The sequence below is a fragment of the Phycodurus eques genome, chromosome 8 (assembly GCF_024500275.1).
Source record: "Phycodurus eques isolate BA_2022a chromosome 8, UOR_Pequ_1.1, whole genome shotgun sequence".
NCBI classification, from domain to species: domain Eukaryota; kingdom Metazoa; phylum Chordata; class Actinopteri; order Syngnathiformes; family Syngnathidae; genus Phycodurus; species Phycodurus eques.
This window is the reverse complement of record NC_084532.1, coordinates 22,541,410-22,553,544: the sequence shown is the minus strand read 5'-3', so window position 1 is coordinate 22,553,544 and position 12,135 is coordinate 22,541,410. Positions and strand designations below refer to the sequence as shown.

At 40.1% G+C, this 12,135-nt stretch overlaps 1 protein-coding gene across 1 annotated transcript in view; it reads left to right on the top strand.

Moving 5' to 3' along the window:
* The first annotated feature begins 2,753 nt into the window (after window positions 1–2,753).
* LOC133406042 (choline transporter-like protein 5) overlaps window positions 2,754–12,135 on the top strand; it is a 61,061-nt gene continuing 51,679 nt past the window's right edge. The window contains exon 1 of the mRNA XM_061683262.1: window positions 2,754–2,870. Within this exon, the coding sequence (XP_061539246.1) occupies window positions 2,834–2,870 (37 nt within the window). The 5' untranslated portion in view covers window positions 2,754–2,833. The remainder of the gene's footprint in view (window positions 2,871–12,135) is intronic.

The following is a 12,135-nucleotide window of genomic DNA, read 5'->3' as shown; positions in this document are numbered from 1 at the left end:
CACACATTGTAGATGACAAACTGTGAAGCAAAATATTCTCGCATTTAAAAAAATCATTAAATATAAAGATTTTCCTTATGTATTTGATTTGTTTTCCATGCAAACAAAGGGAAAACATATTAGTATTATATCAGATATGGTAAGGTTTTAGGGGTTCTGCCCCTTTGAAATCAAATTAGGCTTTATGTGGCTTCTGAACTACAATAAGTTTGATGCCCTTGGCCTCAATCATTCAATCTGAAAAGGTTGAAACAAGGCAACCGTACTCTTCTTGTATCATGAATTTGTTTTGCATTTTGCTTATTTTCCCAAAACGTTCAAAACGTACTTTGGCATTTATGCTATTTGGGAAATTATATTTTACATTGTAACAATTAAACATATCCCTAACTGTCATAAAGGTATAAAGAGATGTTAAACACAATGTGGCTGTTGAGCATAAAGGTTTGCCCACCCTTGCTTTATTAGATGCTCACCCATTCGAAGTCTCATCAATTTTGCTGAGGTCACTATGGTTTAGCAACATAAAGGGCCAATATATTAGAAAACAGCTGCTGCAATGCAGTTCTACACCAAACAAAAATACAATCCAATTGTTTTCTTGTCAAATGTGGCCAGTGAGTGTATGTTTGCAGTCCAACAAAATATGGAACACTTATGACTCTCTATGCAAGCAATACTTCGCAGTAAAAAAAATCATTATCCAAGCCTTCCAAAATAGAATAAGCCCTTCAAGTCGGGTTGTTTGTTTGTCACCGCAATCAATACAATTTTAAACTCACTCCCCCCCAAAAATAAAGGTGATATGGCCAAAACTGAGATAGTATCTCCGGGCTGCGACTTTCAAGGCGGTTACTGATGAAAACAAATGGCATCTAACGAATTATTGGGTTACAAGTTCAAGGCCAAAGGGAAAATGAGCACAGTCCTTTACAAGGAAATGTCATCAGTACAGAACCAGGTGGTACTCAGGAGCATAAATCACAGAAAAAGTTAAAAAGTTGTGTTAGGTGGTAAATTTCATACCTTTGGAAAGCTGTCACAATTCTCTTTGCACATGATCTGACAACCCTATTATCAAACATGAAATTTTTGGCAATCAACCTGTTAGTTTTCACCTTCACATCTACTGTAATGAACTGAAATGGATATTGAGAAAAAAATATTGTACAGCAGAGGCACTAGCGGGATGATCCATCTGCTTGTGCTATCTATTTATAGCATCAAAGCCCAACTTCACTGCACGTTGGTGAGAGCACATTCTACAAGATACACTCGCAAAGATGAGGGGAAAAAATGTCATTTGTACCCTCTATTTCTTTGTTGTCCTCTGTGAGGCACACGGGATGGACATTCTAAAGAAATTGCTGCACGATTTGGTATGGTGTCCTAAAAAGTTGACAACCTCTTTTAAGGGGTTCTGCAAGGTGGCAATTTGAGCTGCATGTTTGCAAATAATCACAGACCTCTGTGTGCCGTGGAATAATTGCCCACTCACCTTCCGCTTTGATAGTGTAAGGTGAAATTTTTTTTCAAAATGCCACTTGAGCCTGACTTTTTTCCCTCTTTACTGGTTCTCCCTCACTTACCAAAGCTGCACATTCAGAAATTCAAATCAATCAAGGGTGACAAACTAATTACATTCAGCGCACTAAATTGTTCCTGCGGCTCAGTCAGACAAGAGTTTAAAGCAAATCAATTACACCCCTTTCCAGTTCAATATGTTTAAGGGTTGACATACAGCCGACATTATCTGCAATTTAAAGGGGACAATGTCAGGTAATAGCAATTACTGTAATATTCAGGTTGTTGCCAGGCATGCTGGACAGTCCAGCATCAAGTCCTCCCGACGCTACAGTATGTTATTTGACGGACTTCTACGTTGAAATGGTCAATAACCTCGAATGTAACGTAAAGATGATTTTCCATCAAAGAAGACCAGAGGGCAACACTTTTGAAATAATTGAACAATCTAATCATTTACATAAAAGAAATTAGGTGTGCTGGGAAACAAAGCCACAATTATTGCAATAGGGTTCCCGTTAGTTGTTTTTTCCCATTTGTGCATTTTTCAGTTTCCCATGATTCTAATTATTCTTTGCTGTTGCTGTATTCTTGTTGATTAAAAAAAAAAAAAAAAAGGTATTATAACTATGTCTACTCCAGTGTGTGTGTGTGTGTGTGTGTGTGCCATTCAAACTAGGACCGCCACTGTTAACAGCACTTTGCTTCAGCGCGACCTGTTTTTAAACGTGCTATATAAATATACTTCATTTTGTTTAAAAATATATAAATAAAATAAGGTGGTAAAACCCGCAGTACTACCTGAATCCCTGCAGGGATCAGTGTTTTGCTGTAACTTTGTCAAGCAAAATCAAAGGCGGCGGAATTTAGTTGATTATTAAGCCGAAATAACCATTTAATATTTCATTTATTATTATTATTATTATTATTATTTTTAATTATTATTTTTTTAGTGTCAGCCATCGCTGATTCTACCCAAATATAACGACAGGAGTTAGCATCGGACACAAACTAGTGCCGAACAAAGAAAAGACAGCGACGGACCCTTTAAGGCCATTTTGGAATAATTCATGACGTCGAGCTGTAAACACCGCTGAAGCTGAGCTGCGTGGCCGAAGCGAGCATCCTCCGGAACCGACGAGACCTCCGAGCCAGGTCGCCGTGGTTTTTTGTCGGGCTCACGGCGGTTTTCCCCTACTACACCCTCCATTAACCCCCCGCCCCACCACCACCTGGACACCTCCACTCGTCATATGCGGTCCCCGGGTCCAAGGCGACGGAGCTGCATCGGTTCCTTTTGAGGAGTGCCATGGCTCGGAAGACGGACATTACCGCCGTGTACTATGGTGAGTCTTTTGTTGTTGTCTCTCCTTTGTCCGGTAACACCGTGACAGCGCTCCCCGGTACCCCTCGGTGGTCCAGTTAAGGAATTTCAGCCGGCTGCTATCGACAAATGCTATTGTACCCTCACGACAAGTTACAATTGACATTTTTTTTAAAAGGTTTGTGACTTGTCAGTGTTTTCTGTTGGGCACTTTTGCAACCGCGGAATTTTATTAGCACGTCATTTCGTCACTCCAGTTAAAGTGTGTTTTATTTGATCATTTGTTCGTGTGATTTTTTTTTTGTGTGCGTTAATACACACATAAGTGTGATGACTGTGATATCTCACTCTCTGGGCCACTGTAGAGGCACCAGTCAATTGGTTAATCACAGAACTCGTGTTATTCTGAGTTTCAGACACACACACACACAAAAGGACAGTAACTACAGATTACATAAGAACTGAGCTATTACCCTGTTAAATATTATGGAAAACTGATATATATTATGATGACACAGTCATTAATATAATTTGTACTTATGTTATTATTATTATTATATAATTTACATTTCCAGAAAGTTTGTGGGAAATTAAGACTGGGAATTTGGAAAATGTTCCAAATGTATCTGTGTACAAACTGGGAATTCAGACAAATTTAACCAAAGTTGAGCACATAACTTTTATAAGTCCCACATAGGCGTGGGCCAGTATCCGAACCTTGAGCAAAAAATATTGTGATGTTACAGTATAGCAGTTTTGCAGTTACAGCTCTAAAATGTATTATATTTAAATACTCGGGAAAATAACTTTCTTTACATTAAACACAATCTATTTTATATTTAACAAAACTGAATATTTGATACATCAATAAATGTGTGCCATCTTAAGTTTAAATAAAATCAAAATAAATGCAGTAATGTAGCTTAAGTGAGTAAAACCTGCAGTTTTAAAATAAAACCACATAATTGGATTATTTCTGTAAAGAAAACACACACACAAATATATATATATATATATATATATATATATATATATATATATATATATATATATATAATATATATATATATATTGCAAAAACAAAAACGTATTTTTGCTGTAAAAACATTTTTAAAATCTAATAATAATAATAATAATAATATTATTAGTTGGTTAAAAGTCTTTTTGGATACAGTTTGTGGATGCTCCTGTGCTACTAATGCCCTTAAAGAGAAGAAAAATAAAGACAGACACCCTAAATGTGTATAACAGTTAACATTGCTGCAAATAAATGGGCTTTGGAAATATTTTACTGGACATGAATTTAAACACAGTACTACATTTTCTGATGGATTTTGTGTAAACATCCACCACAAGTTGCCTGGGTGTTCACTAAGGACACACGTGCACTCCAGGATGCCTGCGTGCAAGCAGCCAATCATATAGCAGCGGGGTGTGTCCTGCTTCGATTCAATTCGAATTAATATTAACACGTCAGCTGCATATTGGTGGTGGCCTGCACTTTCTTTGAAGAAAAAAACAAAACAACATTTATTAACGGTGACCAGTGTTGCCACAGTTACCTTCAAAAAGTAACTTCGTTACTTTACTGTTTACTTCAGATCTGATTTCAAAAGGAAGTTAGTTTATTAGTAACGTTTTTAGTTACTTTCACCAGCTGCCAAGTGGCAGGAATATCACTTATCCACAGCCCAAAAAAAATTAACTTAACCGTACCCATTACTTGGAAACATACGCCACATAAGTTACAGAATGATGTTATCAACATGAACCAATAACTTAAATATTAGTGTAGTTGAAGCCACATTAAATGAGCTACTTAGGGCAGACTTGACATGCCAAATAAAATAAGTACCCAAACATGTAAACAAGCATACCATTCTCAAGTACACTTCTCTAAAGACTCTTAACTGATAGATAGATAGATAGATAGATAGATAGATAGATAGATAGATAGATAGACAGACAGACAGGCAGGCAGGCAGGCAGACAGACAGACAGACAGACAGACAGACTTTTGCATGCATGCATGAAACCATCCATAATGTGGCGACATGTAGTGTTGGACAACGTTCGAATTTGAGCGATTCCAGTCCTGATACTGATTCCTTATTTAGATTCTGGTTCTAAACGATTCTCGACTCCGATTCTTTTAAGGTGCTGAGTCAAAAAAGTTTGGATAGTTTAAACAAATCGTGTCCAAATTATGAACATCCATTTTCTTAGCAGCCCATAGCATAGACTAAAATGAATATTTGACTCGGTGTTCTTTATCACCAGTATCAATATCAAACCTATGAACTAAAAGGCAATGTGTGTGGAACTAACCCAATTGACTTAATATGTATTAATTAATGGTTCAGCTAAAAGTTAAATATAGCATTGTTAAAATCGTTATTTGGGACTGTTTTATCATGTCAAATGCTTTATATGTGCACGTTTTCACTGGACTTCCTGTTTTAAGCTTGTAGCCTTTTATTTTGAAGGGTACACACACACACTGGAACTCAGCACAAAAGAACTTGGCACAAAAAGTAACTGCACACGGCACCGGTGATTTAAAAAAAATATTTATGGATGGAACCAAATGCTATAAAACGTTGATTCCTTTCCTGACCTACCGATGAGGCACAACGTTAGGTTGTGATACTGTGAGACAACGTTTATGTGAATTTTGTCCTAATTCATTGTGATGTGAAGTTGCTACGGTGAAGTTTTAGCTCAACGTTGAGCTTCTTTTTCTCCCATTGGCTCTTACGTTGGTTTGAAGACTAAAATAAACGCTAAAAACCATTGTAAAAGTGCAAACAACTGTTTACCTTGTTAGCTCTCTCAATGTTGGCATACCTTGTTAGCTGCCTCAATGTTGGCATAGACATATTTTATTTATTTATTTTTGCTCACCCAATTGACTGAGAGTTGACTTCATTGAAGCTCCGGCGGTGTAGGCTGAGGCTCGGAACGCGTCAAGATGCTACACATTGTTTTCCTAAAGCTCTCTTGCCTGGCAGCTCCATCTTCATCATCCTTCTACCAATATACTCACTATCTCTCCTCTGGATGTGTCCAAACCATCAAAGTCTGCTCTCTCTACCTTTGTCTCCAAAACATCTAACCTCGGCTGTGCCTCTGATGAGCTAATTTTTAATCCTAACCAACCTGGGGCCTCATGTACAAAAGGTGCGTATGCACAAAAACGTGGTGTACGTTCTTTTTCACGGCAAAGTTCAGATGTATCAAGAGTGAAATGACCGTGGAAATGTGCGGTGCCTCACGCCAACTGCATGGCTGGCGTACGCACGTTTCTAAAGCTTTGGTGCTTTGGCGACACTTAGAGGTGATGATGAGAAACTGTTATCATAAATCTGCACATCAGAAACACATGGACAATTAGCAATGATGAACAATTAATGCCCGGCAACATTTGATTTCAACAATGTAATTGAGGCAAGGACTCATTTGTTAACCAGTGTATTTAATGAACCACTAATATTTGTGAGGACACCTATTAATTGATCAAGGCAATCATTTATGCCGCCTATTGCCCTCACAATCGCTTCTTGACTCCAGCACATGCACTGAAACAAAAGTCCTTTGAATGTACTTAATTTGAACATGTACATTGGTTGCACATGATTAAAATGTGTTAAAATGGCATAATTTACCCCTCTTCTCCTAAAAACTTTTTTAAAAATCATTTCAGTCTCTCCTGTGTATTAAAATAATAAATTGAGTCATCAAAAAGGGCTCAAAGTTTTTGGTATCCTCTTTGATATGCTGATGTAATTCTATTTGAATTCAAAATATTTTTACAAATACCATACATACAACATTACACATGAACCTTTATCTCACAGGGCTGAGTTTAGATTACTGTATGAAAACATTTGTTATGAGTTATAAAATTACAAGGTATTAATCTTGTGGGGTGAGTCAGCCACATGTGCTCCCACCACCCCTGAGATAGCAGCGTCACCCGTGATCGCAGCGATTCTCTCCTCGAACGGGGTGAGGCCCTCCGCGCCGGTTCCTCCGCCTGTTTTGAGCACACTTTAGGGGTGGGCAGCTGTGCTCCGCTTCAGATCCACCCTAATGTCTGACCACTTCTTTTTTAGTTCAGTGTGTGCGCTGTTTCGACCCCACGGCATTGACAGCCGCACACGCGCTGTCCCATTCACTACTGTTTCGCGTGTTGTTAACGCCAGAGGACAGCGTGCCAAAGAGGATTTTCTTGCACACCTCCACTTCATTGAGGAACTTCACATTCAGAAAATGTATTTTTCTTCATTACCTTGCTCATTGTCCTTTTTTCCTGATCATGGCGAGATCGGGATCTCAGGTGCAGGGATCATTTTCATATGATTTGCATATTTAAATGTGGACGTGGACAGGGAGGAGTCGGCTACTCCAGCATGTGCGCTCATTTCCACGTTGATTGGAATGTACGAAGGACATGTGCTTGGATTCATGCGTACGCACAGATTCATACATCTAGATATTTTTGTCCGTACGACGTTTTCTGGATTTGAGCGTACGCCATGTTTTAGTAGGAAATCCACGCAAGTCTTTGTACATGAGGCCCCTGGTCACCAGAGAGAACCTCAACATCTTAATTTCCGCCACCTCCAGCACTGCTTCCTGTTGTCTCTTCAGTGTCACTGTCTCTAATCAGTACATCATGGCTGGCCTCACCACTGTCTTATAAACTTTGCCTTTCATCGTAGCAGAGAATCTTCTGTCACATAACACACCTGACACCTTCCTCCACCCGTTCCAACCTGCTTGGACCCATTTCTTCACTTCCTTACCACACTCACCACTGCTCTGGACTGTTGACCCCAACTATTTAAACTCCTCCACCATCACTGTCTCTTCTCCCTGTAGCCTCACTCTTCCCGCTCCACCTCTCTCATTCATGCACATATAGTATTTCTTGCTTCAACTAATCTTCATTCCTCTCCTTTGCAGTCCATGCCTCCACCGTTCTAATTGTTTTTTCCACCTGCTCCCTTCTTTCACTTTAGATCACAATGTCATCTGCAAACTTCATGGTCCACGGGGATTCCAGTCTAACCTCATCTGTCAGCTTATCCATCGCCACTGCAAACAGGAAGGGGCTCAGGGCTGATCCCTGATGCAGTCCCACCTTCACCTTAAAATCCTCTGTCACACCGACAGCACACCTCACCACTGCTCTGCTGTCCTCATACATGTCCTGTACTATTCGAACATACTTCTCTGCCACTCCAATCTTGCGCATGCAGTAGCACAGTTCCTCTCTGGGTACTTTTGTCATAGGCTTTCTCTAGATCGACAAAGACACAATGTAGCTCCTTCTCCTTCTCTTTACTTTTCCATCACAATGCTCAAGGCAAATAATTCCTCTTTTGGTACTCTTTCTAGGCATGAAACCATATTGTTGCTTGCAAATACTCACATCTGTCGTGAGTCTAGCCTCCACTACTCTTTCCCCTAACTTCCTTGGCTCATCAATGTTATTCCTCTGTAGTTCCCACAGCTCTTCTGTTCTTAAAATGGGCACCAGTATACTTTTCCTCCATTGCTCAGGCTTCTTCTCACCCGCTAGAATTCTGTTGAACAAGCTGGTCAAAAACTCCACAGCCACCTCTCCTAGATGGTTCCATACCTCCACAGATATGCCATTAGGACCAACTGGCTTTCCATTTTTCATCCTCTTTAATGCCTTTCTAACTTCCCCCTTACTAATCATTGCCACTTCCTGGCCCACCACCCTTGCCTCTTCTACTCTCCCTTCTCTCTCATTTTCCTCATCAACTCCTTAAAGTATATTTATCTAGAGTTTAACGCTGCTGGTGGCGGACGTTGTTGTTTTAAGACCTTGGTACAGTATAGTCAAATCAGTAACTGGCCTATGCCTAGGTCAACAATGGGGAAATTTGCATCATTTCAGCAGCAATAGTGGGTACAGGAAAACAAAAGAAAAAAAACAGCGTGCAAAAGAAGACGTTTGTACGAGAAGTACATTGCACAGAACCTAAACTATTGTTCTTACATAAACTATCCAATCTATCATTCAAGCATGAATGTTTAGTTTTGTCATAAGCAGACATCCATGAAAAATACTGTAGATGTCTGTCCTAGCCCACATTCAAGGGCATTACAATACTTTAATTGCTAAATGTTTTTTTCTCTTCAGTCAAGCAGCGGTGTGTCTGAAAGATATGCTAAATTATAAACTATATTTAAATTTTTTATTAAGAGCCAACCGACAATTTGTCAGTTTCTTTCCATAAATCTGCATTAATTCCCCTTTTGTATCCCTAATTGAAATACAATAGACAATTGGGGGAATCTTAGGTTCTATTTTAAGGCTATATTGCCCAGCCCTATTGGAACACAAATAATATTCACTAGTGAATATTATTTGGCATGTAGCTTGGGGGTTGCTTTTGGTATGCTGTGGCGTATCCCTGTAATAGCAATCTAATTTGCTTAAACTGAAATATTAAACGTAACTGAAAAGTGGGGGATTTAACAACAAGGTGACAAAAACTACTACTATTACTACTATACTAGAGTGGCTCCAACTACTACTACAAATTCCTTGTGTATTTTAACATACTTGGCCAATAAAGATGATTCTGATTCTGATACAGAAGTATGTCATGCCATTCTTCAGAGGTGAGTAGAGTAGCCAAATATTGTACTGAAGTAGGAGCACTGCTACTTTACCATTATTGTATCTGACTCACTTAAAAGTAAAAAGTAATCCTCCAGACAATTACTTGTATAAGAGTAACTAAGTACTCAGTGAAAAATTGGGGTGGGAATGATGAACCGATGTGACCGGATAGGCGTTTGTAAAGGCGAGCGATATGACTATCGGTAGCAGACTCCGTTATTAATACAAAGTCCGCCAGGAATCCTTAGATACATCGGTTGTAGGGCTGTGGACCGGATATCGCGAGGCTGGGAATCGGTTGCCTGAGGCTTTATGGTTTTTATCTCGTAAAACAAGCACGAGAGGTCTTGCGCTGTGCTCCGCAGGTAACATTATGTTTACAACCAAACACAGCAGTGCTGGATTCTAGCAACAGTTTAACTACCTTTCTACGTAGCGTCACTATTTCAACAGCAAGTAACTTTTCAGTAGTTAAGCTACTTTCTTAGCGATAGCAAAGTAGCCTTTCCCCAGGAGTTGTAATCATTGAATGGAACGACGGACGGACTTGAGGTGACAGCGGTGCCGAAATGGGTGCTGCAGATTGTAAAAATGCAGACAATATGGCAAAGGTAGGTACTCGGCAATTCACATGGGCTATGACTCAGCAAACTAATGCTTCTTCTCGAGTCCTCGCAGTCCACTTATCTGTTCCGGTTTTGGTATTGTATGACCCTAAAAAGAAACTTCCAGGCAGGTATGTCCCGAAGCTGACACAACAATCGCCAGTTGAACTAAGCTAGTCATCACAACTTAAAAGTTAAAAGTCAGTCAGCACTCAGCAAGCAGGAAAAAAAAAAAAAAAGCAGTGCGTGTGCAGTGGCGGTCCTAGTTTGAATGACCCTATTGCTCTTTAAATATTGTTTGTGGAGAAAAAATCTTCAAAATAAATTCCTGAATTGTTGTAGTCTATTTGTTTGTATGTGCCCTATGATTAGCTGGCGACCAGTTCAGAGTGCACCCCACCTCTCGGCCAAAGAGTGTTGGGATAGGCTCCAGCATGACCCGAGTGAGGATAAGCAGTATGGAAAATGGATGGATGGAATTTGATATAAAAAAAAAAATACACACACACACACACACATATATATATATATATATATATATATATATATATATATATATATATATATATATATATATATATATATATATATATATATATATATATATATATATATATACACACACACACACACACACATATATATATACACACATACACACACAGAAAGTCCTCGATTTACGAACGAATTCCGTTCCTACGCTGGCGACGTACCCGAATTTCCGCATAAGTCGGATATCACCGTTAAATTCGAAATTTACGTCGAAATGCTTCGTATAAAGAAGCTAAAATACATTAAAATAAAAAAATAACTTACCATTACTGCTGAGAGGTGGATGGAGAAGAAGAAGGGGAGGCTGTGAGAGCTATGAATTCTTCCTTCTCAGCGTCCTTGCCTTTCTGCTCTTTCAAAGTTTGGAAAATACACCGTGTCTTTTCCTGAATGAGCATTAGGTTGATATTAAGCCTACGTTGATTCTGATCCTCGATCCATAACGTAAGTAATCTTTCCATCTCGGCAAGGATCGAAGAACGTTGCTTCGTGATCACTGTATCCCTCATAGGGGCGAAACCCTTCACGTGGGCTAAAACACCGGCTTTGTCCTTAATAATGGTCGCCACGGTCGACCGACTGGAGCCTGAGTCTTTACCGATGTTCGTCGGTGTCGCCCTTTTCTCCGATCTTTTTATGATGTTAAGCTTCGTTTCCATGGTAATTGCTTTTCTTTTGACTGGACCAGCATCGCTAGAAGACCCAGCTTTCTTCTTTGGGGCCATGTGAAAAAACGAGGGCGAAAAAGGCAAAGACACAGACAGGCACTATGCACTACCGAAGCAGAAACACTATGGTGCTGGGGACAAAATGGCGGACAAGGCACGGGCGTCGTAAAGTCGAAAGGTCATAAGTCAAGGTTTTCCTGTATATCCATCCATCCATTTTCTGAGCCACTTCTCCTCACTAGGTTCGCGGGCGTGCTGGAGCCTATCCCAGCTGTCATCGGGCAGGAGGCGGGGTACACCCTGAACTGGTTGCCAGCCAATCACAGGGCACTCACAGTCATGCCTATGGGCAATTTAGAGTCTCCAATTAATTCATGTTTTTGGGATGTGGGAGGAAACCGGAGTGCCCGGAGAAAACCCACGCAGGCACGGGGAGAACATGCAAACTCCACACAGGCGGGGCCGGGGATTGAACCCGGGTCCTCAGAAGTGTGAGGCTGACGCTCTAACCAGTCGTCCACCGTGCCGCACAAGGAGTGGGGGGGGTTGGGCAGGCATCGATCCGGCGACCCCCGACACGCCGAGCGAGCGCCCCTACCGCCGGAGCTAAATCCTCCCCCGTTCTCCCGTATATATAAATATATATTATTTTATTTTTTTATACAGTTCAATAAAGCTACTAAATGCTCAGGGTTCAGTGGTATTTTACATGTTTGAAAATAGGGTTAGACAAATGTCATTTTATAGAATTGGGTTAAGTCAAATCCAGGTTGTTTATGATTAGCATCTACATGTGCA